The 24,753-nt window shown below is 41.5% G+C and overlaps 2 protein-coding genes across 2 annotated transcripts in view; both read left to right on the forward strand.

Annotated features, from left to right (window-relative positions):
- The window catches only part of Cul3 (cullin 3), a 98,098-nt gene that overhangs the window by 54,834 nt on the left and 18,511 nt on the right, over window positions 1-24,753 (forward strand). The window contains exons 4-10 of the mRNA XM_045146944.1: window positions 11,663-11,823; window positions 13,084-13,198; window positions 15,138-15,366; window positions 16,664-16,809; window positions 17,391-17,567; window positions 19,591-19,761; window positions 20,272-20,379. Coding sequence (XP_045002879.1) covers window positions 11,663-11,823; window positions 13,084-13,198; window positions 15,138-15,366; window positions 16,664-16,809; window positions 17,391-17,567; window positions 19,591-19,761; window positions 20,272-20,379 — 1,107 coding nt within the window. The remainder of the gene's footprint in view (window positions 1-11,662; window positions 11,824-13,083; window positions 13,199-15,137; window positions 15,367-16,663; window positions 16,810-17,390; window positions 17,568-19,590; window positions 19,762-20,271; window positions 20,380-24,753) is intronic.
- Window positions 21,647-23,011, forward strand: LOC123460045 (poly(A) polymerase alpha-like). Its single transcript, XM_045146945.1, has one exon. The coding sequence runs from the start codon at window positions 21,822-21,824 to the stop codon at window positions 22,779-22,781; it is 960 nt and encodes a 319-aa protein (XP_045002880.1). The 5' UTR covers window positions 21,647-21,821; the 3' UTR covers window positions 22,782-23,011.

The raw sequence follows: 24,753 nt of genomic DNA on the forward strand, positions 1-24,753 counted from the left end.
ATAGTCTCAGGGTGACCTTGAACTCAAGGCAGTCCTCCTTCCTGTGCCTCCAGAGTGCTAGGGTTAAAGACGTGCACCACGCCTGGCTTTTTTTCTAGATTTTTTGGCCCTGGCTTTATTTTTTTTTAAGGCTAGGGTAATTTTTATTTATTTATTTACTTTTTCGTTAACATTTTCCATGATTATAGAAAGTATCCCATGGTAATACCCTCCCCCCACACTTTCCCCTTTGAAATTCCATCTCCATCATGTCCATGTCCCCTCCCCATCTCAATCAGTCTCTCTTTTATTTTGATGTCATGGTTTTTTCCTCCTCTTATGATGTTCTTGTGTAGGTGGTGTCAGGCACTGTGAGGTCATGGATAGCCAGGCTGTTTTATGTCTGAGGGAGCACCTTGTACGGAGTCCTACCCTTCCTTTGTCTCTTACATTCTTTCCACCACCTGTTCTGCATTAGACCCTGAGCCTTAGAAGGTGTGATCAAGATGTTACTCAGTACTCCAGTCACTTCTTTCCTGCACTATGATACCTTCTGAGTCATCCCAAAGTCACTGCCATCTGAAAAGAGAAGATTCTCTACCCAAAGTGAGAGTAGCATTAATATAAGGGTATAAATATTAAGAGAAGTGCTTACTGGGCAGTTTGATAAGCATAGTATATACATTTTTCCAGACATCAGCAGATGTTACACTGCTAGGGCTCATGATTAGCCCTGTTTTAAGTTTTCAGCATCAGGGATGTATTTCCCCCCCCACCCATGGAGCGGGCCTCCAGTCCAATTGGAGGGCAGTTGGTTTCCACCGTGACAGACGTGCCACTATTGCACCCGGTGGCTCATTTGGGCTGGCTGGCCAAATAAAAGGCTTGCAGTGTCCACTGTTGAGTATCTCCACTGGTGGTATCTCTTTCTCCCATTGAACTGCATGCAGAATGGCTTCTCCCAGCTTTCTGTCAGCTGGTCTACATGGAGGAGGTTACTAGCTCAGTTCCAGCAGGATTTCTCAATGGCCTTGCAGCCCAAGTAAGGCCCTGGTTTTTTGATAAGTTTGTTACATTATCTTATTTGTTACATTATCTTATCCCACTTGACTTTAGAAGGTACCTTTAGTATCTTATATTTTTGACCTTTTTAATATTTTATTTTTTATTATGAGAGAGAATGGGCGCTCCAGGGCCTCCAACCCCTGCAAACTTCAGATTCAGGTACCACCATGTGCCTGTGGCTTACATGGGTTCTTGGGAATCAAATCTGGGTCCTTTGGCTTTGTAGCCAGGCTCCTTAACTGCTAAACCATCTCTTCAGACCCCTCCCCTTTTTAATAGATGTTGAAATTTGAACTTTATGTTTCAGGTGTAATGTAATGCTATTTACTTTGTTTATTTTTATTATTTATTACTTTTTGTAAAACAGTTGCACCCTTAAGCCCCCTCTCCCCAACCCCAATTCTGCTGAGGGTATTTGATGGAGTTATTGCTATTCATTTTGGAGACCAAGAGGTCTCAATCAATCAGTCTCTGCAGAGATGGGCAACTATGGTTCCTTGGGCTGTTCTTAGCCACCCTGGCTCTTGCAGTCTTTCTGACCTGCCTCTGCGGCGCCCCTGAGCCTTGGCAGGCAGAATAGGGATATGCCGCAGCTTTCTCTAGAGGTCTGTTGCCATTTCCCTGGAACTGGTTTTCAGACTAGCCATGAGCACAGTATCCATGTCACCACTTCCTCTGTAATGACCTCTGTGCTTGGGCAGATGAGCTGGATGTGTTCCGTCTCCTGCTAGACAGTCGGCTCTCTCTCCTTGATGTGTTGATGCATGATGCATCCTTGTTTTCCCCAGTATTCTCCTCCAACTGTAAGATAGAATAGATTCTGCAACCACAATGGGAACAGTTTCAGTAAAAGCGGATAAGACTAGTTGTCAGAGAGAGGTCTTGATGTGTATAGCCACTCTTCTTAAAGAGCAGCAGTGGTTCTTTGTTGCACTTTTCAAAACCTGCTTTCTGAATAAAGTAAGAGTCTTGGGACACTGGCTTCCAGGTGTTCCCCTGCCTCAGTTCTCAGACGCTGACTTCTGTGGTGATGCTGGGTGTGTTGTGTTGCATTTTGTTTATGGGACAGGTTGGGTGCAGCATAGTAGCTGTGGTTTGAATGCACTGTTGTGTCTGGTGGTTTGATTCAGGTGTCCCCCATAAACTGAGGTGTTCTGAACGCTAGGTTCCCAGCTGATGGAGATTTGGGAATTAATGCCTCCTGGAGAGGGTGTATTGTTGGGGGCGGGCTTATGGGTGTTATAGCCAGCTTCCTCTTGTCAGTGTTCGGCACACTCTCCTGTTGCTATGGTCCATCTTCTGTTGACCAGGGGGTGATGTCCACCCTCTGCTCATGTTGTCGTTTTCCCTGCCATCATGGAGCTTCCCCCTCAAGCCTGTAATTCAAAATAAAGCTCTTTTTTTTCCCTCAAGCTTCTTTTGGTTGGGTGATATGTACCAGTAATGCGAACCATATTGCAACAGTTCTGTAAACGATAATCTAATTGGCCCTTTCCCCCTTAATTCTGCAGTAATAGCTTTTTGGCAGTTTTTCTGGCTTTTTGTTGTTGTTTCTATTTCTGTCTTCATTGTGTCAAGCTTTCCTTAACCTATATTTGCTTCGTGGCTTGAAAGTGAACCCTGTTTGAAAACACTTTATTACTTGTTGATAGAAAAAACTGCCTGGTGATTAAGTTTATTAAGGCAGGCTCAGGCAGGTTCTTAAGGCTTGCTGTAGCATGCTTGGGTGTTTGGGTTGAGGGGAGGAGCTTGGTTCCTTTTTAAGTATGAGTTTAACTCTTTAGAGTTGGTCTTTTATTTCTTAGTAAGACAAATACTTAATATTTGTAAAGGTGTTTTTCTCTTTTGTTTTCCTTTTACAAGAAATAGATGGAAACGATTATCAGTACTCCTATGTGAGAAATACTTCAGAGTTGATTAAACCAGCTTGATAGCTAGATTAACCAACTTTCACAGTCATGACACTTTCAGCTTTTTTGAAATAAAGTTACCATTCCACAGTGAGGACAGCCACAAAGGTGTAGAGGAATGATTTTCACACACCATCAACATGCCGTCACACTGTTAGTGAGATCCACTTCTGGTCTTCAGAAAGCAAACAATTCATAGATTTCCCTGTACTTCATAGTTGAACCAAAAGACTTGAAAATTTCAGAGTTGAACATGACTGAGAGGCTAATTTTAGAATTTACAACCTAAACTCTTGCTCAACAACTCCACCCCCCATTTTGTGGAGGGTGTGTGTGTGTGTATTTTTGCAGAAGGGTCTTGCTCTAGCCAAAGGCCTGGAATTCACTGTGTAGTCTCATGGTGGCCTCAAACTCACTTCGTTCCTTTCTATCTCTGCCTCTTGAGTGCTGGGATTAAAGGCATGCCCCACTATACTTGGCTTACTTTATTTTTTAGATAAGTTCTCACTATGCACCACAAACTATCCCAGAACTTGCAATTTCCTTGCCTCAGCCTAATGAGTGTGGGTTTACAGGTAACAGTTTAGGTGTCCTGGTGCTTTTGAGCCACCATTGCTGAGATAATGAAGATCATAATACCTGCAGCCATGTAAAGGCAGACACACCTCCCTTGCTGATGTCCTCTTGTCTTGTGAAGATACAGAAGCCTTGGGCTGGAGAGATGGCTCAGTGGTTAAGACGTTTGCTTGCAAAGCCAAATTACCTCGGTTTGATTTCCCAGGACCACATAAGCCAAGATGCACAAGGAGGCACATGTGTCTGGAGTTGGTTTGCAGTGGCTGGAGGCCCTGGTGCACCCATTCTCCCTCTCTCTGTCTCTCTTTTTCTCTTTGCCCCCTCCCCCCCCACTCAAAGAAATAAATTTTAATTTTTAGAAAAGATACAGAAGCCTTAAGTAGACCCTCTGAGGAATTTGACAGAAAAGTAACTTGGTTAAAATTAACTTTTTGCTGGGCATGGTGGTGCATGCCTTTAATCCCAGCACTCGGGAGGCAGAGGTAGGAGGATTGCCATGAGTTCAAGGCAACCCTGAGACTCCACAGTGAATTCCGGGTCAGCCTGGGCTAGAGTGAAACCCTACCTTGAAAAACCACTCAATAAATAAAGCCTTTTTTACCCCGGGAAAAAAAAATAACTGTTTCTTATCAAAGAAAAAATTCTTTATGTTACAGCTCCTGTAGACCTGGCTGTCATCATTACTGTTTTTTAAAAGTAGTGCTTTTTTTGTTCCCTTGTCCAATCTTTGTAGTTATTCTTGGCAGGTACGTTGGTCTTACAAACTATAACTTGGAATGGTGCTGTGGATGCTGTCTTCCAGATACAAAGTGATGATTACATTTCTGACCTCACAGCAGCTGGCTTTACCTGCACAAGACCTGCATAATATTGGGCTCATCAACATGTTATCAAAATTGATGGAAGAAGGCTAAAAAGGAAAGAAAGAAAGAAAAGGCCATCAGAATAGAAGTAACAGTTGGAAAGAAGGGTAGGGGACTCATTACAGGGGGAGGAGAGACAAAAGATGAGGGTGGAAGACGATTGTGTAATTGTTTAATGAAAGTTTTTAATTGATTAATGGGATGAGATCAAGGGTGTCTATGGTCTCCTATAATACCTGCACTCAGGTTGATGCAAAAGGAATGCAGTATCTGAGGCCAACCTGAGCTATGAAATGATTCCAGTGATAGCCTGAGCTACAGTACAAGATCCTGGAATCCCAGGAGGAGTGATGTAATAAATGTGACAGAAGAATAGTCTGCTGACTGTGAGTTTCATTTCCTGTCTTCTTATTACATAAAGAAGCTTTGTGTTCCCACATGCATGGCTTCAAATGCTGAGGCAGGAGGGTATAAAATTCTCCAGTTCTTTCTAATTAAGTTTAGATATAAAATTTGTTCCTAGCATTAAAAAAAAAAAAAATAAAGCCAGTCAGGCATGGTGGTACATGCCTTTAATCCCAGCACTCAGGCGGCAGAGGTAAGAGGATCACCATGAATTCAAGGCCACCCTGAGAATACAGAGTAAATTCCAGGTCAGCATGGACTAGAGTGAAACCCTACCTTGAAAAAACAATCAATAAATAAAGCCTTTTTTTTTTCTTTTTGCTGTACTCTTAATTCATTAAGATGTCAAACATTGATGATTGAAAATAGACTATTGTCTGTGTGATAGCTTCTCTTGCATGAAAATAAAAGTGCTTTTCAACAGTTGTTCGAGTCCATATGTGAGCATTTAGTCTCAAACCATCATGTGCCACGCTTTACACACCTCTGCAGTACGTGTTTCTTTAAGAGTGAAGTACAATTTTAAAAGCTAGGAGTAAATTTAACTAGGTAATAAAAAGTTCTAGAACTAAACAAGAAATTCTGTAATGCAGGATTGCCCATGTTCAAAAGCTAAGAAACATGAAGCCTACCTGCAAGCAAGTGCTTCCTGCAGCTGGGAAAAAGATTCCTGATTTGTATTTCATTTTCTCTCCCAAATGACAGCCCCAAACAGTGGTATAAGAATCATCTGGGTCTCCATACCATGTGCATTCTCTTCCCTCCAGCTCATTGACGGGTGGCATGTGTCACACTGCCTTCACTCTCATGTTGAAAAAAAAAAAAAGAAAAAAAGACTGAGTTGTTGCATTACAGATGATCTGTCTGTAAGTTGGCTGTCAGGCTGACTGTGAATGATGTACTTGGGCAGGGACTATCAGTACCTGAGAGAGAACTACTAATAAAAATTTGAAATGTGATTTTCCTTGAGATGAAACTCACATCCATTTATTAGGCTTTCAGACATGATTGTCAGAATATTTTATATTAAAAGTGAGTAAAAACTTTAAAGGTGAGTTGAGCATGGTGGCGCATGCCTTTAATCCCAGCACTCAGGAAGCAGAGGTAGGAGAATCGCCGTGGGTTTGAGGCCACCCTGAGACTCCATAGCGAATTCCAGTTCAACCTGGGCCAGAGTGAGACCCTGCCTTGCAAAACAAAAACAAAAAAAAACTTTAAAGGAAGCCAGGCATCATGACACACACCCAGTACTCGGAGACATTGGTAGGAGGATTGTCATGAGTTCGAGGCCAAGCTGAGACTACATGGTAAATTCCAAGTCAACCTGGGCTAGAGTGAGACCCTACCTCAAAAACCAAAAAAATGAAAATAAAAATAAAATAAAGTAGTTAAGTGTCTGAATTTTGGATTTGCAAAAGGAAATAAAAGTAGCAAACTTGACATTTGTGTTGGGTTCTCTGCAGATGATGGTGGTATAGTTACTTTTTTATTGCTGGGACCTACAAGCAGCTTGAGGGAGGGAAGGGCTTACTTCAGGCACACCAAATCCAGGGAAAGCACTGTCGGCGAAAGCAGCTGGCTCATTCCCATAGATTCGTAGTAGAGAGACACCACCAAACAGCAAGCAAGTATGAAAGACAGAGCTCTAAACTGGCTCAGCACACCTTAGAGCTGGACTACCACATCCACCCCCAGTGGCATGTCCAGCAGGCTGCAGTTTTAAGCTGGAAGCAGTTGATAAAACCTGAGGTATAGTCAAACCACCACATCCCCCCCCCCCCCCCCGTCCCCGTCCCCGTCCCCACAGACACGTAGACTCATGACCGTCTCACAGTGCACACCTGTACCCAGAACAACCTCAAAGGTCCCCATTGTCTTCACCAGCTTTAACATTGTTCCAGAGTCCCAAGTTTCATCTAAGATTTGAGACTGAGCCCTGTATAAATAAAAGTTGCACACTTCCAGCACATAATGGCACAGAGTAAACATTTCATTGCACAAAGGCATAACAAGAGAGACTGGACTAGAGTGGGACCCTACCTCGGGGAAAAAACTGTTTCTCGTCACAGGAAAAATTCCCTCTCTCTATTACAGCTCCTATAGACCTGGCTGTCCTCATTACCAGCAGATAAACATCTTCGGTACAAGCCCAGTATCCATAGCTGGTAATGAAAGTCTGGATTCCAGTTCTGTCCCTCCAGGTAGACTGAACAGCCAGGGAAAGTCCATTCTGAGATAGCAGCCTCCATGGTAGCCATTCCACAGTTCTGGTGCATCCAAGACGTGTTTGGGTCTACATTGCAAACCACAGTTCATCTTCATAGTTCCATACAGTGGTTTTGCTTGGTCTCCGAGAGATAGATTTTAACCCTGTTCCCCATTGTTGCATCTCGGCAGTGACTGGAGCAGGCTTTCCTTCATCCCGTGTCCTTACTTGACCTGTACACAGGGACTTCAACCCTGCTTCATTTGCCCAGGGGCCATTTTAGAAAAACGGGACAGTGTTGCCCTTCCTGACGAGCTTCCCTGCATTTTATGCTTTCAAAACCAATACCATGGGCTGGAGAGATGGTTTGGTAAGCCGGATGCATTAGGTGGCACATGTGTCTGGAGGTGGTGTTCCCATTCTCTTTCATGCAATAAAATAGATAAATAAATTTAAAAAAAATACCAGGTAAGCAGCATAGCCTAGTTTTTAAATCCAGGGGGATAACCCTTGACCTTGAAGAGCAGCATACGCTTTCATCCATCTTCCTTCAAGCCACCTCCTCACGGTGGCTCACCATCCTGCAACCCTTAATGGTGATAATCTACTTAACAGTTGCAGTGTTAGTAACCTAAAACCATGTGGATTTTTGTTCTACGCCTTCTTGTGAACACACCAATCCATTACCTTAAATTTAACCTCGATTAGTCTCTGGGCATGAGCAGAAGAATGCAGCTAGCCTTTACATGAGAAGCTCATGTACAACAAAGCTCACTCTCTCTTGAAATCCATAAGCCAAGCCTTCACAATCTACAATTCTGTGTTTAGCATTTTCAAACCCTCACCGGAATAGTCCACCAAGCTCTGCTTACAACACTGTAAGGTTTCTCCAGTCCTAAAAACCAAAACTCACGTAAGTTTCGTTAAAGCAACAACCCTCGTCTTGGTACCACGTTTACTGCTGTTGCTTTTTCATTGCCTGTCCAGAAGCAGCTCATACCAGGTTTATAGAGTCCAAGGGAAGCACCATCAGTGATGGAAGACATTGGCTCCCTTCCATAGATTCATAGCAGAGACACCACCAAACAGTAAAACAAACCAGCCAGAGCTCCAAACTGACTCTGCACACTCCTTAGGGCTAGACTACAAAATCTACCCCCAGTAACATCTACAGCAGGCTGCTGGAGACTTTATAGTAGGTAGCTCAACCTTAAAAATTCCCTGAGGCTATGGATTACTTGTGCCCAATGGGCATTCATACCCATGCTCATTAGAACAGATAAAACACAAAAAAAATCAAACTAAAATATCTATGACCTGATGGAATTCAAAGGAAATTGTACTTTGTATCAATTATTGAACTGTATACTCAACATGAATGAATTTCATGGCACAAGACTTTCACCAGTTATACAATATCAAAAAAGGTTTTAGTGCCGGGCGTGGTGGTGCACGCCTTTAATCTCAACACGTGGGAGACAGGAGGATCACCGTGAGTTTGAAACATCCCTGAGAGTACACAGTGAGCAGGACAGCCTGAGCTAAAGACCCTACTTTGAAAAACAAACAAAACAACAAAAGGTCTTAGAAAAATCAGTAACTGGTCCACTCCGAAAATTACATTATAAATACTTCTTGTTCTATAATTCTTATAGTAGAACTTCAATAAAGAAAGAAAGCAATAGGGCTGGAGAGATAGCTTGGCGGTTAAGCGCTTGCCTGTGAAGCCTAAGGACCCCGGTTCGAGGCTCGGTTCCCCAGGACCCACGTTCGCCAGATGCACAAGGGGGTGCACGCGTCTGGAGTTCGTTTGCAGAGGCTGGAAGCCCTGGTGCGCCCATTCTCTCTCTCCCCCTCTATCTGTCTTTCTCTCTGTGTCTGTCGCTCTCAAATAAATAAATATTTTTTTTTAAAAAAAAAAGAAAGCAATAAAATCTGGTTTGTTATTTTATAATTTTCTTAGCCTAAAATTAGAACATTTGGTTTCTTCAGAAAGGTATCTTAAGCATATATTAAACTTACTACATGTATTTTTATTTCTAGATTTGCTTAGTGTTCCATAACTTTGTAATGTAGGCAAAATTTAAAGGACTTGTTGCAGTTAACAGTACTTTCTGTTTTAGCTGTAAAACATCTTGACTGATAAAAGTTCTTCTGTTATATGTTATAAGCATTTTTATTTTCCCTTACTAGCTTTCTTACTTGTTTTCTGTCTTCTTTATCAGTTTTTGTTACTGTCACAAAATTTTGTAGATTGAGTGATTTGAAGCCTTGGTAAAAGCAGGTGGTTTGGATTAGGTTTGAGTAGTTTAAAATAATGATACAGAAAGTTAAAATATCTGGAATGACTGTATATTCAGATTATTTAATATGTTTGTCTAGTTCTCCCTCCACCTTAAACATACACACACACACACACACACACACGCACACACATACACATATATACACACACACACATGCATGTAAAATGTATTAGTGTAAGAAAGTGTTGAACTCCAACCACAGGACTCATATTCCAAGTAAGTCTTAATATCTGGTGGTATGGTGATATGTGGCCTGTGATAGAGCATCTGCTTAGCAAGTATAAGGGCCAGCATTCAGTCCCCAGCACTGGGGCAGGGGAGACTTGTCTTGCTATCAAAATGAGATTTATATGTTTTTATGTAAATGTTTAATAGTTTGTTTTACCACTTGTCTTCAGTTAACCTGCCACATGCTGGTTTGAATCATATTAGGCAGAAGAAATTCTCTAAATAGTCATGGTGGTACATATATTAATAAAGTTATATATCAACTTGAAAAATAGGAGCTTTTAATAGGCTTATACAGAATGTAGGAATGAAAATTCTGAAGGTGCTATAATAAAAGAATGGCTTTCATTTTGTCCACTAGCTCTGCCTCCATATTGTAAGATGACCAATAGGTTAAGGGATGCCTTGTTTAAATGAGGTAGAATTTCAGCTGTTTGGAATGGTCATCAAAACTATTCTTGCTTCATTATTAGTATTATTGAGCTCTGTTCATGTATTTTAAGTTTACATAATATAGCACTGAAAAGTTTAGATTACTGTTTGTGATGGTTCTTAACTGTGTTGTGATGATGCATGCCTCTTTTGTTAGCTATTGGCTCTTTCCAAAGTACTTTGGCATGCAAATAAATACATAATCATCTCCTAACATTAAAAGGTTAGCAAACTGGGCTGGAGAGATGGCTTAGTTGTTAAGGCTGTGAAGCCTGCAGACCCAGAACCCACATTAGCTAGCTACACAAGGTGGTGCAAGTGTGTGGAGTCCATTTGCAGTAGCTAGAGGCCCCGGCATGCCTGTTCTCTCCCTTCTTCCTCCACCCCTACCCCTGCCCACACCCGTTCTTCCCCCCCAAAAAATAAAATATTTTTAAAAAGTTAGTAAACAGAAAGGAATATTTTTTTGTTTGAGTATGCACATACTGTGAGTGTATCAGTGTGCACATGTGTGTGAAGTGGTGCATGTATGGAAATGGGAGAACATCTTCCAGACCGGTCTTGACTTTGCCCCTTGTCAGAGACAGGTGTCTCTGTCAGGACCACACTCTGTTGTCACTTTTGCTGCGCTTGCAGGGGCTTCCTGTCTCTTCAGCCGTGTGCTGGGATTGCCAAAGCTCACCGTTGCTTCCAGCTTTTTCTGTAGTGTCCAGGGAGGATCAAGCTCACTCGGGCTTGAGCCGTCACTGCTGCCCAGCTCCTTGTTCTTTATATTGGAAGACATAACAGTATTGTTATCGCAACATATTTTGGTATTGATAATGGATTTCAAATAATGAACAAAACAGGACGTATATAGCAGGAAAAATGGCTTAGTGGTTAAGGCGCTTGCCTACAAAGCCTAAAGACTTGGATTTGATTTCCTAGTACCCGTGTAAGCCAGATGCACAAGATGGCGCATGTGTCTGGAGTTCTTTGCAGTGGCTGAAGGCCTTGTCATGCCCATTCTCTCTGTCTGTCTGTCTCTCTCATCTGCTTCTGTCTCTCAAATAAATAATTTTTAAAAATAGGAAAAGGATATGCATAGTCAGAAATTCTGGATTATATGTTTCATCAGGTGAGATGCATACAATCATGTCACTAAGAATTCAGAAGCAGTCCGTTTGAAGTGACAGTCCTGTGGGGCATTGTATTTTGTAGTGCCTGGTGCTCTTCTTAGGTGTCTTAGAGCCCTGTACTTCCCAGCAGTGCCGGTCACCTTGGTCACGTGTGCTGCTGTTTCTTTCCACTCTCACGTTGGCGTCAGAATATCCGAGGACAGAGTTTAAAGAGAGCCATGCTGGGTGGGGGATAACTTAGAGATGGGCAGGTCCGCCTGCCATGCTCTTCCTTTCCTCCTCTGTGCTCTCTTCATTTCCCCTCCAAGTATGATGCCTGCTCTTCGTCCCTGTGGTTATTCTTCAGTGGTAAGTAGGCAATAGCCATTCCCTGTTTCACTATTGTAAATGGTAAGGCTTAACTTTATGTGATTTGGGAGGTACTGGGAAGTTCCGCATTGCTGAAGATAACTTGACCTGAGGAATGGCTGCTTTTGAACTTTTACTACCTTTGTTTTTCATTGCAAGTCACAATAATCATTTTTATGTTTTCATAAATTGTATTCACATTTATGTTACCTTGTTTTGATTGCAGGACCGTGTATATGTACAACAAAACAATGTAGAAAATGTCTACAATTTGGGGTTAATCATTTTTCGAGATCAAGTTGTACGTTACGGGTGCATTAGGGATCATCTTCGGCAAACTCTATTGGATATGATTGCAAGAGAGCGGAAGGGAGAAGTTGTAGACAGGTAATGTTTCATTTATTGTTATCGTGGGTTGGCTTTTTAGTGTTTAGATCTTAAGAATTGATTCTTTGCTCTAGTATTGTTGAAGTAATAAAAGCTTGAAGGTTCACCACTTGTTAAAATCTTCAAAACTTATTGCAGTTTACGCAGTTTAGAATTTAAGCATACCAGCTTACCCATGTCATTGTTCCTATGTTTTAGTTTTCTTTTTGCTATGTAGTAACATTTTAATTTCTTAGTTTAAGAGCTTCTCCCCCTTCCTCCTCTGTTTTTTTTAACTTTTGTTCACAACTCATACATCTCAACAGTATATGATGATCATAATTACTTCCCACCATCCAGCTTTTTCCCCTTCCCTAATCCCCCCTCCGCTGAATCCATGCTTTCCAACTAGTCTCTTCTATTCTGATGTCATCACTCCCTATGCTTTATTGCAGGTATGGTGTAGGTAGAGTCAGCCACTGTGAGGTCGTGATATAAAGGCTACTTTTTGTTCAGTAGACAGTATTATAAGCATTCCTTTGGCTTTTACATTCATTCTACCACCTCTTCTATAATGATCCCTAAGCCTTGGAGGGTGTGATAGAGATGTCTTATTTAGTGCTGAACACCCCGTGGTCACCATCAGCTGAAAAGAGAAGCTTCTTTAAACAAAAGAGAGAGTAGCATTAACTTATAGGCATAAACATAAGAATTTAGAGGACAGCTTGTTGGGCATAATATATCTCTTTAGCCAGATAGCAATAGTAATTTCTTGCCTAGGGCTTATGATCTCCCAGCCATGGGTTAATTAGTTGTCAGTACCAGCCTGGAATTCCTTTCCCTGAGGTCTAATCAAAGGGCATTTGACTTCCCAAGCAGACGTGCCACCATTGCAGAGACATTGCTCCAGCTGGTCCCTCCAGCTTTGCCTGGGAGAAGTAAAGTGTGTGTTGTCCTCGTGCGAGTGACGGTGCAGCGCAGCCGGCTCGCAGCTCCTTCCCTTAAGCAGCCACTCTGTTGTCAAAGTAAATTGACATTTTAGACATCAGAACTGTGTTCTCTTTAAAAAGTTTAAGTTATAGCAGCAGAATAACTTGATAAATAGCTGTGAAGTCGATATGCATTTCAATAAAAATTATTCTAAATCATTGTACAGGAGTTGCTTCTGGGAGATTAGTTACATTGATAAATGCTAAATGTTGTGAGGATATTTCAATTGCTTTACATAGTTTTACACACATCTTTAACTTGATTATGAAGTGATTTAACTTCTTTTGGCAGGGGCGCAATAAGAAATGCGTGCCAGATGTTAATGATTCTAGGTCTAGAAGGAAGATCAGTCTATGAAGAAGATTTTGAGGCTCCTTTTTTGGAAATGTCTGCAGAATTTTTTCAGGTAATCAGTGAGTAGATGGTGTGTGTGTGTGTGTGTGTGTGTGTGTGTGTGTGTGTGTGTGTGTAAATGTTCTTTCATGATGTTAACATTATTGAGTGGAGTATTAGTTTGAACATTTTGACCTCTTTTGCCTGGAGCCCGTTGGAGATAAGTTATGAAAAATTAACCCTACACACTTACATTCGGATATTTCTCTGAGCAGTGTTTTGGTAGCGTGCTGAAGAATTTCCTCTTGTGCAGAGGACCATAAATTCTCCAGTGAGTCTTCTTTGTGGGCTTTTGTAATGTCATCTACTAGTAAGATTAGTAGTGGCAATGTGCATGATTCCGTGGGGTACTTTGCCTTAAAGATTGATTAGGAAATTACACGTTGGCCCCAAAGCAACTAAATTCTCAAAAGTGAAGCTGCGCTAGAACTAATTTATAGTGACATCATGGTGATAACACCTGAACATTGACAATGGAAGGAAATACTGGCTGTTGGTGATAAAAAGGTATCCTTCCTGAAAGCTACTGCGGTATATATATTTAACAGAGAAAAATGTAACGTTGTCCTAAGATGTCTTTGTAGAATACTAACAACTTTTGGGCTCTAATAGTAGAGAATAAATGTAAGTTATAATAACTTAGTAATAGGTCATTAATAAAAGTCATTAGATGTCTATAAAAATGGAACTTGGTGAATTTTAGTTCATTTTGTCCAAAAGAAACAAAGAACAGACTTGTTGCTTTCTTCCTTCTTTTCTAAATCAATTTATAGCTCATGACCTGTGTGGCCGTGGTGTGACCCCCAGACCATGCATTTCAAAGTTCTGTGTTGATTTTCTATGTTTGCTGTATTTAGATGTGCTTAAACTTTTCATGTTATTTTATTTGTCCCTAAAATATTTTGTAGTGACATGTGTTTGTGCATTATGGATATGTATATACTTACATATACTGTTTATTAGAATTATGTGATTGTCTCACCAAGATTTTGTTTAGTATGTTAAAATTTCTTTTTTTGAGGGGGGTGGCTTCTTTCAAGGTAGGGTCTTACTCTCGCCCAGGCTGACATGGAACTCACTCTGTAGCCCCAGGCTGGCCTCAAACTCGTGGTGATCCTCCTACTTCTGTCTCCTGAGAGCTGGATCTATAGGTGCATGCCACCATGCCTGGTAAAATCTTTCCTTAGGAACTTAGCTGTTTGGTTTTTTTTAATTTATTTTTTATTAGATATGGAAGGACTTAACTATTTTTGAGGATTCAAATTATGTTTTGTTTTTAAAGGTTAGGGGATTTTTTTTAACTTAAAATTTATGTGCACATATCTGGTTGTTTTTTTTTTTTTTTTTTCTGGATTTTCGAGTCTCACTCTAGCCCAGGCTGTCCTGAAATCCACAATGTAGTCTCAGGATGACCTCGAACTCATGGTGATCCTCCTACCTCTGCCTCTCAAGTGCTGGGATTAAAGGTATGCATCACCACTCCCGGCCACATATCTTTTAATAGATTAAAGTTGATTTGTCATTTAATGAAGCTTCTATAAGGCTGGTATCCGGTATGGTTAATCATTGAAGGTTCTGTTTCTCAAGCTTTATGCGTGTATATTTTGTTGAGTGGGGAACGGGATGTCGGGGAGGACTGTAGTAACCAGCAGCATGTTTACAAAACTTAGGATGAACATGAATTATATTTTATAATAAAAAAAATCAAAGAATTACTCCTGACATGGGGTCAGCTGCTTCTATTTGAAATACATTAGCAAAGTTTAAGAAACACTGCTTACAGATAACATAACTTAGTTTTATGGAAATAAATGTTTTAATGACTATAAGTCAGGCTAAATATGTAATGAGAAATTACATTTTTCTTTTACTCTGATTTATGGTTAACACTATATAACCCCTGCTTAAATTTCCTTCCATGTGTAAAAAAAAAATGTTCTTCTAATTTGCAGATGGAAAGTCAGAAATTTTTAGCAGAAAATAGTGCTTCAGTCTATATAAAGAAAGTTGAAGCTAGAATTAATGAGGAAATCGAACGAGTGATGCACTGCCTAGACAAGTCTACCGAAGAGCCCATTGTGAAGGTGGTTGAGAGGGAGCTCATCTCCAAACACATGAAGACTATCGTGGAGATGGAAAACTCAGGCCTAGTGCATATGCTGAAAAACGGGAAGACGGAAGGTAAGTGACAAGTTAAGAACAATTAAATACTTGTCATTCTCTTATAATTAAAGTAGGTTATTATGGAGAATTCAGGCCTAGTGCATATGCTGAAAAAACGAGAAGACGGAAGGTAAGTGACAAGTTAAGAACAATTAAATACTTGTCATTGTCTTATAATTAAAGTAGATTATTATCACAGTTATTCTTTTTAGTTTTTTGATATAGGGCCTCGATCTAACCCAGGCTGTCCTTGAACACAGCCATCCTCCTACCTCAGCCTTCCCCATCCTGGGATAGAAGGCATGTGCCACCACGCCCAGGAGAAAGAGAGAGGGAGGGAGGGAAAGAATGAGAAAGGGAATGGGTGCACCAGGGTCTCCAGCTCCTGCAGGCAAATTCCAGAAATCTGTACCTCCTTACGCATATGGCTTTACATGGGTATTAGAGAATCCAACTTGGGTTGTTAGGCTTTATGGGCAAGCACCTTAACTGCTGAGCCATTTCTCCAGCCAGAGAAATTTCTTTTTAAAAAAGGGGAGAGGGGGAGGTTGGCCTTTACTCTAAAAAGAAAAATGTTATGGTTTGTCTGTTTGCCTTGTCTTCTAAAGAAAGGTGCTCTTGGACACTTGTCTCAGCCAGCTATTGACACACTATTGTAAAGAACCAAGTAGGCAACAAAATATTTTAGGCTGTGTAGTCAACTGTTCGTGTCTGCTTTTACAGTGGGAAGCAACCATTGATAAATATGATATGCTTTGTATTAACAGATGCAATTTAATTATATTTAATCATACATGGTAGCAGAGTATGTGCAAAGTAATTGAAAAATAACCATCACATTTTTTTCTTCATATTAATTTAATAAACCAGCAAAAAAGACCATTTTAGCTTTTTCATACAACCATCTGCATCTTCTAACCAATGCAAATTTATTCTTGATTCCTGGTATGCAAGCTTCTTTCACTTTATGACTTAAGACAAGTTGTATTAGTGCAATTGTACTTCTGACATGACATTGCTTAAAAGCAGGGCCCAGTAAATTAAGACATTCCCCAGCTACACAGTTGTAGATCAGAAAAATTGAAGATAGAATTTTAAAAGGTAATTTAGAGTCACAGCTATTTGCTGAACACATAACAATGAAAGAACAAAAGTATGGTAGGAGCTTTTCTGCTCTGTAGGTTGCTTGTCATGATGTCTATGCCTAATACAGAAATGCTGTCAGCGAGTGGTAAAAATGCAGACCAAAGTGTCCCTGAGCAGATTGAGTTTCCCTAACTCTTAATGTAGCCAATTGGTTTCTTTCTGATTGCAGACCTTGCTTGCATGTACAAATTATTTAGTCGTGTGCCAAATGGTTTGAAGACAATGTGTGAATGTATGAGTTCCTATTTGAGGGAGCAAGGAAAAGCCCTTGTTTCTGAGGAAGGAGAAGGGAAGAATCCTGTGGACTATATCCAGGTAAAAAGAAAAAATACATAAGTGTCTAGTAATCACTGTAGATGATAGTGCATGCTAAAAAGATTGCTTTTTACTTGGCTTTGTATTGCCTATGTCCAACTTAAATGTTCCATAGGAAATTAACATGCATAAGTATCTGAAATATATTGGGTACTTCAAGTTGTTAGGTTTTGTTTAATTAGTCTAAATGGTACATGAGAGCTGCATTTTATGGTTCCTTAGAGTTTAAATACTTTATTGTATTAGCAAAAACCAGATTGTTTTCAATTTTTTTTTTTTTTTTGTCTCAAAATGTTTTGTTTTCAAGCAACACTGAATAGCTTCTACTTACTCTATTATTCTCCTTTTCGGTGCTTTCAGGAAGCTTAGTTTTCTCTCTGGGTAAGCTCTTTGGTCAAGACAAGAGGGTGAGAAGTATGAGGCACTTCTTTGTTTCATTGTCAATATGATTTTTATATATGAAAGATAGAATCCTGACATCACTGACGTTTGGAGCTTAGAGGCTGGAAAATAATTATATTATATTTTACCTAAGGAAAAAAAAATACGTTGCCTAAGTTTCTTATGTTTTTATTTGTAAGGGCTTATTGGATTTGAAGAGTAGATTTGATCGCTTCCTCCAAGAATCCTTCAATAATGACCGGCTTTTTAAACAGACTATTGCTGGGGACTTTGAGTATTTCCTCAACCTCAACTCCAGGTCTCCTGAATACCTCTCATTATTTATTGATGATAAGTTGAAAAAGGGAGTCAAAGGGGTAAGTTGTAATAAATTTGAAAATACATGAAATTGTATTTATTGATGTAAAGTTGTGAAATATTAGATTAAAATTTAAGTTTCTCACCTTTTTTATGACAAAATCTCATGTAGCTCAGGCTGACCCTGAATCCCTCATGCTCTTGCCTTCCCTTTCCTAGTGCTGGGCTATGGCCATGTTCCACCTTGCATGGCTTCAAATTCTGTTCTTTACTTTGCTTAAATGTGCAATGGTCTATTAAAACTCTTTTTTAAGGGCTGGAGAAATGGCTTAGTGGTTAAGGTGCTTGCCTGCAAAGCCTAAAGACCCATGTTCAAGTCTCCAGGTCTCACATAAGCCAGATGCACTTGCTGGCACATGGTGTCTGTGCGTCTGGATTCCGTTTGCAGTAGCTAGAGGCCCTGGCACGCCCATCCTCACTGCCCCCATCCACCCATCTGTCTGTCTATAATAAATAAATCTTTTTTAAAAAAGCCCTTTTTAAGCTGGGCATGTTGACACACACCTTTAATCCCTGCACTTGGGAAGCATAGATAAAAGGATTGCCATGAGTTTGAGACCACCCTGAGACTACATAGTGAATTGCAGGTCAGCTGGGGCTAGATCCAGACCCTATCTCCAAAAACTTAAAAAAGAAACAAGAAGTCTTTTTAAAAAAATATTTACTAGAGAGAGAGAGAGAGCGTGCGTGCGTACGGTGCACCCGGACCTATTGGCCCTTCCTTCCTTCCCCCTCCATCTCTTCCTTTTCTTTCTTCTTTCTTTCCAGGGTCTTGCTATGTTGACCAGGCTGGTCTAGAACTTTAGACCCAGGTGTTCCTCCCTCCCAGCTCTCAGAGCAGCAGAAAGTAGAGATGCACACTACTGGCACGATTCTTTGTATTTGGAATTGACCTTTTGTTTTATTGAAAAATGTCACACATATAAACAGTGTAAATATAACCCCAGTCCCTCTCCCTCCCCCTTTCAGTGATGGAATTGACCTTTTTTGTTTGCTTGCTTTTCCCTCATCTTCTGAGATCGTTTTTACTTCCAGTGTTTTAAAATTCATAATGAAACAGCCGGGTGTGGTGGCGCACGCCTTTAATCCCAGCACTTGGGAGGCAGAGGTAGGAGGATCGCCGTGAGTTCAAGGCCACCCTGAGACTACAGAGTTAATTCCAGGTCAGCCTGGACCAGAGTGATACCCTACCTCAAAATACCAAAAACTAAAAAAAAAAAAAAATTCATAATGAGACAAATTATTGTTGGTCAGTTCTAATTAATTCAAGGGGAACTCCTTGAGTGCTTATAGTCTGAAACCTGTACGGCTTAGTTTAAGGAAATGTTTTGAATTTTTTTTAATTTTATTTTCTTAGCCAATCAGAAAGCCATTGGTTATCCACCAAGGCTGGTTGCCACAGGTGTGTACAAATCTTGTCAGGCTGCTTGCTTATTCCCTGCTTGCTCGCAGCGCTGGTGGTCATTTTCCCGCAGCAGCTCAAGTAGTACTTCCAGCACTGTCCAGGCAGAGCATCAGGGAACTGGCTTCCTTCTGCTTTCCAGCCAGGTCTCTTGATGTTCTGTGATGGCAACATGCGCTCACTTCAGCAATGGGGTCTAGCCTTTTACCTCATGCAGGTAATCAAGTGCTTTGACAGAAGCCTGTCTTGTTTGGGGACCTTGTGGGTCTCTCCAACCAACAGCTCGATGTGGGTTGCAACCGATTTCTGGTACTGGGAGTTAAAGGCCAGAACTAACAATTTAAGTTTTTAATTAGCCTTAATCTTTTGTCCATATAAGACTCTGCCTAAGTATTATGCAAAAGTTCCTAAATATTCTTTTTCATTAAAATTTTTATCTGTTCCCATCCATCCCTCACAGCATCTCCACCTCAGCAGTAACTGTCTAGGGGATGGACCCACTCCAGCCCGCCTTGAAATGAGAGGGGAGACCTGGTCTTGTGAAGTAGGATGTGTGTTCTTCTGTTTTAACGGGGCTGTGGTGGATTTGAACTGTGTTTGTCTTCTGATTAATTTTGCAGCTAACAGAACAAGAAGTGGAAACCATACTGGACAAGGCAATGGTCCTTTTTAGGTTTATGCAGGAAAAGGATGTGTTTGAGCGTTATTACAAACAGCACCTGGCAAGAAGACTGCTCACGAATAAAAGTGTTTCTGATGACTCTGAAAAAAATATGATTTCTAAGCTAAAGGTAAGGAATATTCAAGGTGGAATGTGTGTGCCTGGCTGAAGACTGCAGCGGCAGACTATGATTGATCTTAACTACTTATTTCCAGGATTGTTAAAGGTGGATTTTTATTTTATTTTTTTAGGAGCCCCCAGGCTCTGCTGGTAGTTCTTGCAGCTGTAGGCCAGTGAAAGTTCGGGATCAGAGGTCCGCAAGGCTCTGAAGGCAGCACTGCCGGGCAGCTCTGCTTCACAGCGTATCCAAACTGCCTGAGCCCGAGCCACCTGAGTGCGCGTTAGAAGCACATTGTTGACCCCACCTTCCACCATGGGTATTGGGCTTTCTGAAAGCGCTTGGGATTTGCAGTTTAAAATGAAATCCTTGGCTTATTTATTCCTTAAATGCTAAGGCTTAGTAAGCACAAGCCTAGAGCAGCCCGTGGGCTTTTCAGGGAGATAGTCGGTGGCAGTAGCATGGCATGACCCGTTCTGCACTTGCTCATGGAAGACGTGTGCGCTTGGTTTGCCTCCACAGACCGAGTGTGGCTGTCAGTTCACGTCAAAACTGGAGGGAATGTTTAGAGATATGAGCATCTCAAACACAACTATGGATGAATTCAGGCAACATCTGCAGGCAACTGGGGTAAGAGTCTGCATTAATTTGCTCTTAGCTTATAGAAAGTTTTTTGTAATAGAGATTTTGATGAGACTACTGATCTGGTGTCATTTCTCTCAATGTCAAGAGTAACATCATGTGTACTGTCTGTGAGTGTTCTAAAACTTGTCTCTCTATAACCTTTCTGTGTATTTCTTTCATTTGAATATATTTTTATTTTAAAAATTAGTGTATTTTTCCCACTAGAAGACTACAGTAGAGGGTTTAAATTTAATGGTGGGACGACTTTATATATTGCTAGGCTGACCAAAGAAACCCGGGATCTCATGACTGTTTGGCAGATGTACCCCTCCCAGCCGCTGTGTCCACAGAGAGAGGCAGAGAGAGAAGGGGCGCGCCAGGGCCTCCAGCCTCTGCAAACGCACTCCAGACGCGTGCGCCCCCTTGTGCATCTGGCTAACGTGGGTCCTGGGGAATCGAGCCTCGAACGGGGGTCCTTAGGCTTCACAGGCAAGGGCTTAACCACTAAGCCATCTCTTCAGCCCCCAGAATTTTCAATACTCTATCCCCTTTGATTCAGGATTATTTTAGGTTGCTTGAGCTCCAACCTCTGTGTTCTCCTTCACATTGGAAAGATGGGAGGTTAAACTGTAGGAATGCAGAAATGGTTGTGTCTTAGATTGGGGCTCCTCAGTGTTTGCGAGCCCACACGTCCACGTCCTCGGCGTCAGTCAGTGAGAGCTTGTCATGAAAACGCTTTTGCTGTGCTCCTGTTGCTTTGTTTGCATCTTTTCAACATAGCCGTAATAGTTACTGAAGTTGTAAGTTTTTCTTGAAGTGAGGCCTTGCCTTTGGTTTTATAAGAGGTCTTCACTTGTACTGGTCTTACAGCTAACTCATCACAGAGGAGATGGTGAGAGCTTGGCTTTGTAGGATGAGTATATAGATATATGAAGACAGTCTGCCTCCACTAGAAATAATTGTCTCTGAAGTGATTGTGCTTCTGAGAAAGGTACAAGTCAGTGATAAGTACAAATTCTGGAGGCCAGGAACTGAAAGATGGACTAGTCCCACATCATTTGTTTTCTTGTTTCAGTGTTTAAAAAAATGCTCAGAAAGTGATTTTACTGGATTGTCGGTCACTTTATGCAACTGCACTACTACAGTAGCTCCCAGGCTACTTTTCTGTTAATCCTCTTGACAAAGACTTGTGTTGACTGGAAAGTTATTCTTTACCTGCTAGTACTGTTTTAAAAAAAGCCAGGGTGGGCGCCATGTTAGGACGAAGGGGAAGGAGGAGAAGCGCTTAAAGCGGCGGGAGCGGGTGCGGGACTGGGGCTGGACCCAGGGCTGAGGCAGGCCGCCCCCCTCCCTCCCGCCTCAGTGGATCATGCCCAGGGCGGTGGCGGCGGCGGCGGCGGCGGCGGTTGCGGGGGGGAAGTGACTGGGCGGTGCCGGCGCCGGAGACGATGCCGTTTCCAGTTACAACACAGGGATCACAACAAACCCAGCCGCCACAGAAGCACTATGGCATCACATCTCCTATCAGCTTAGCAGCCCCCAAGGAGACTGACTGCCTGCTGACACAGAAACTCATTGAGACTCTGAAGCCCTATGGGGTGTTCGAAGAGGAAGAGGAATTGCAGCGCAGGATTTTAATTTTGGGAAAATTAAATAACCTGGTGAAAGAGTGGATTCGGGAAATCAGTGAAAGCAAGAATCTTCCACAATCTGTAATTGAAAATGTTGGAGGAAAAATTTTTACCTTTGGATCTTACAGATTAGGAGTACATACAAAAGGTGCTGATATAGATGCGTTGTGTGTTGCACCAAGACATGTTGATCGAAGTGACTTTTTCACATCTTTCTATGATATGTTGAAATCACAAGAAGAAGTAAAAGACTTAAGAGCTGTTGAAGAGGCATTTGTGCCAGTTATCAAACTGTGTTTTGATGGGATAGAGATTGATATTTTGTTTGCAAGATTAGCACTGCAGACTATTCCAGAAGATTTGGACCTACGAGATGACAGTCTCCTTAAAAATTTAGATATACGATGCATAAGAAGTCTTAATGGTTGCAGGGTAACTGATGAAATCTTACACCTAGTACCAAACATTGACAACTTCAGGTTAACTCTGAGAGCTATCAAACTGTGGGCCAAACGGCACAACATCTATTCCAATATATTAGGTTTCCTCGGTGGTGTTTCCTGGGCAATGCTAGTAGCAAGAACTTGCCAGCTTTATCCAAATGCAATAGCATCAACTCTTGTACATAAATTTTTCTTGGTATTTTCTAAATGGGAATGGCCAAATCCAGTGCTTTTGAAACAGCCTGAAGAATGCAATCTTAATTTGCCTGTATGGGACCCAAGGGTTAGTGTATTATTTTTTCCCCTACAAATTCACACTGTAAATAACGAGTAAAGGTCATCTGTATAAGCTCCAAGGAGACTTCCCAGTTTTTCACAGATGAGTGGGACAAAGCTGTGTTGCACTCTCTTCTAGCTAACCTCATCTATAATCATCTGATGTGAGAAGCATAATGATGTGTCCTGTAAACCACATTTAATTGTACACAGTTAATACAAATTTCACTAAGACTTTAATTCTATATAGAACTACCTTGTAAGTCCTCAGTTGTGTGGGCATTTGTTCTTAACAAAATAAAAGGATACCAAAAAAAAAAAAAAAAAAAGCCAGGGTGTGGTGACGCATCCTTTAATCCCAGCATTTGGAGGCAGAAGTTAGGAGGATCACTGTGAGTTCCAGGCCAGCCTGAGACTACGTAGTGAATTCTAGGTCAGCCTGGATGAAAGCAATACCTTGTTCTGAAAAAGATTGTTTACAAGTCTCCTAAGCTTTCCTCTGCATTGGAAATAACCAATAAAAGATAAGAATAAGCAAAGCCAACTTGAGCTTTTGGAAATCTTTGAATTTTAACATTGACCCTCAAGCAGAACACTAATATTTTACAAGATTCTTGGCCTGTTGAAATGTACAATGACAGTGGTTTTTTCCCTCTCAGGAGCCATATAGCAAGTACTTTACTTAAACTTTTAATAATACTTACATTGTAGCTCATTTAGACAAATTTACAATACTATAAGAAAATGTAAGTATTTGTCCACATGGCCTCCATGTGTACTTTTTTTAAATTTTTTTTGTTCATTTTTATTTATTTATTTGAGAGTGACAGAGAGAGAAAAAGAGGCAGATAGAGATAGAGAGAGAAAGGGCACGCCAGGGCCTCCAGCCACTGCAGACAAACTCCAGATGCGTGGACTCCCTTGTGCATCTCTGGCTAACGTGGGTCCTGGAGAATCGAGCCTCGAACCAAGGTCCTTAGGCTTCACAGGCAAGTGTTTAACCGCTAAGCCATCTCTCTCCAGCCCAACATGTACTTTTTTTTAATAAGGTATTTTATTTATATATTTGAGAGAGATCGCAAGATGCACCAGGACCTCCAGCCACTGCAAAGGAACTCCAGATGCATGCACCCCCTTGTGCATCTGGCTTACATGGGTCCTAGAGAATTGAACAGGATCCTTCGGCTTTGCAGGCAAACGCCTTAACCGCTACGCTCTCTCCCCAGCCCCACATGTACTTTTATTTTTAAAATAGAACAGGAGGGACAAGGCCATGTGGCGTATTTCCATTCATCTATATCAGAGACGTGTGCGCTCATGATGGGTGTTCTTAGGACTTCTTCCTCTCTGTTCCTGCCCCTGCTGTGTGCTGTGTGTGCTGTCTCTGAATGCTAGCTGAGTTGTTTAAAAATATTACTGAGAGCTGGCGTGATGGCTTACAAACCTTTCTGGCCTGGGTTCATACTGTATAAAGCCAGATGTACAAAATGGCATATACATCTGGAGTTTGTTGGTGTGGCAAGGGGCCCTGGCATGTCCATCCCCCCTCCCTGCTTGCAAATAAATAAAATACTTCTAAATAAAATTTTAAAAGTATTACTGAGATGGCTAAGAGGAAGCGAGAACTAGCTGCTGCAGCTCGGAGTCTGAATCGCGCTCTGCACTAGCTGCTCAGGGAAAGCTGCCTGCTGGCCATCGCTCCACTGCAGACCCGACCGGCAGCGCCCGAGCAGGGAGCCGGCCACACTCGATAGGAACAGCTCGGTGGCAGAACCGCGCAGCCGGAAAGTGTGTCCATGGAGACTTGCCTTATAAAACAAAAATTAATTTTTTTTTAAATGTGAGGGAGATTAGGAAGCAGTTGTGTGCATTATGTAAGGGAAGACACCAGAAAGTTTATTTGCTGTACCTTTGCAGTTATGGGTAAGCCCATGCAGCCTGTTAGGGGTTGAATAGATGCTCAAATGCTGCACAGTTCTCACCGTGACCGCCGTGTGTCTTACAAGCATCTTGTTCTCCTTGGGAGTTCT

Source organism: Jaculus jaculus, chromosome 4, assembly GCF_020740685.1.
Source record: "Jaculus jaculus isolate mJacJac1 chromosome 4, mJacJac1.mat.Y.cur, whole genome shotgun sequence".
NCBI lineage: Eukaryota > Metazoa > Chordata > Mammalia > Rodentia > Dipodidae > Jaculus > Jaculus jaculus.

Excerpts from the sequence above, each read along its gene's own strand:
- LOC123460045 (XM_045146945.1), top strand. The coding sequence starts at position 21,822 with ATGCCGTTTCCAGTTACAACACAGGGATCACAACAAACCCAGCCGCCA.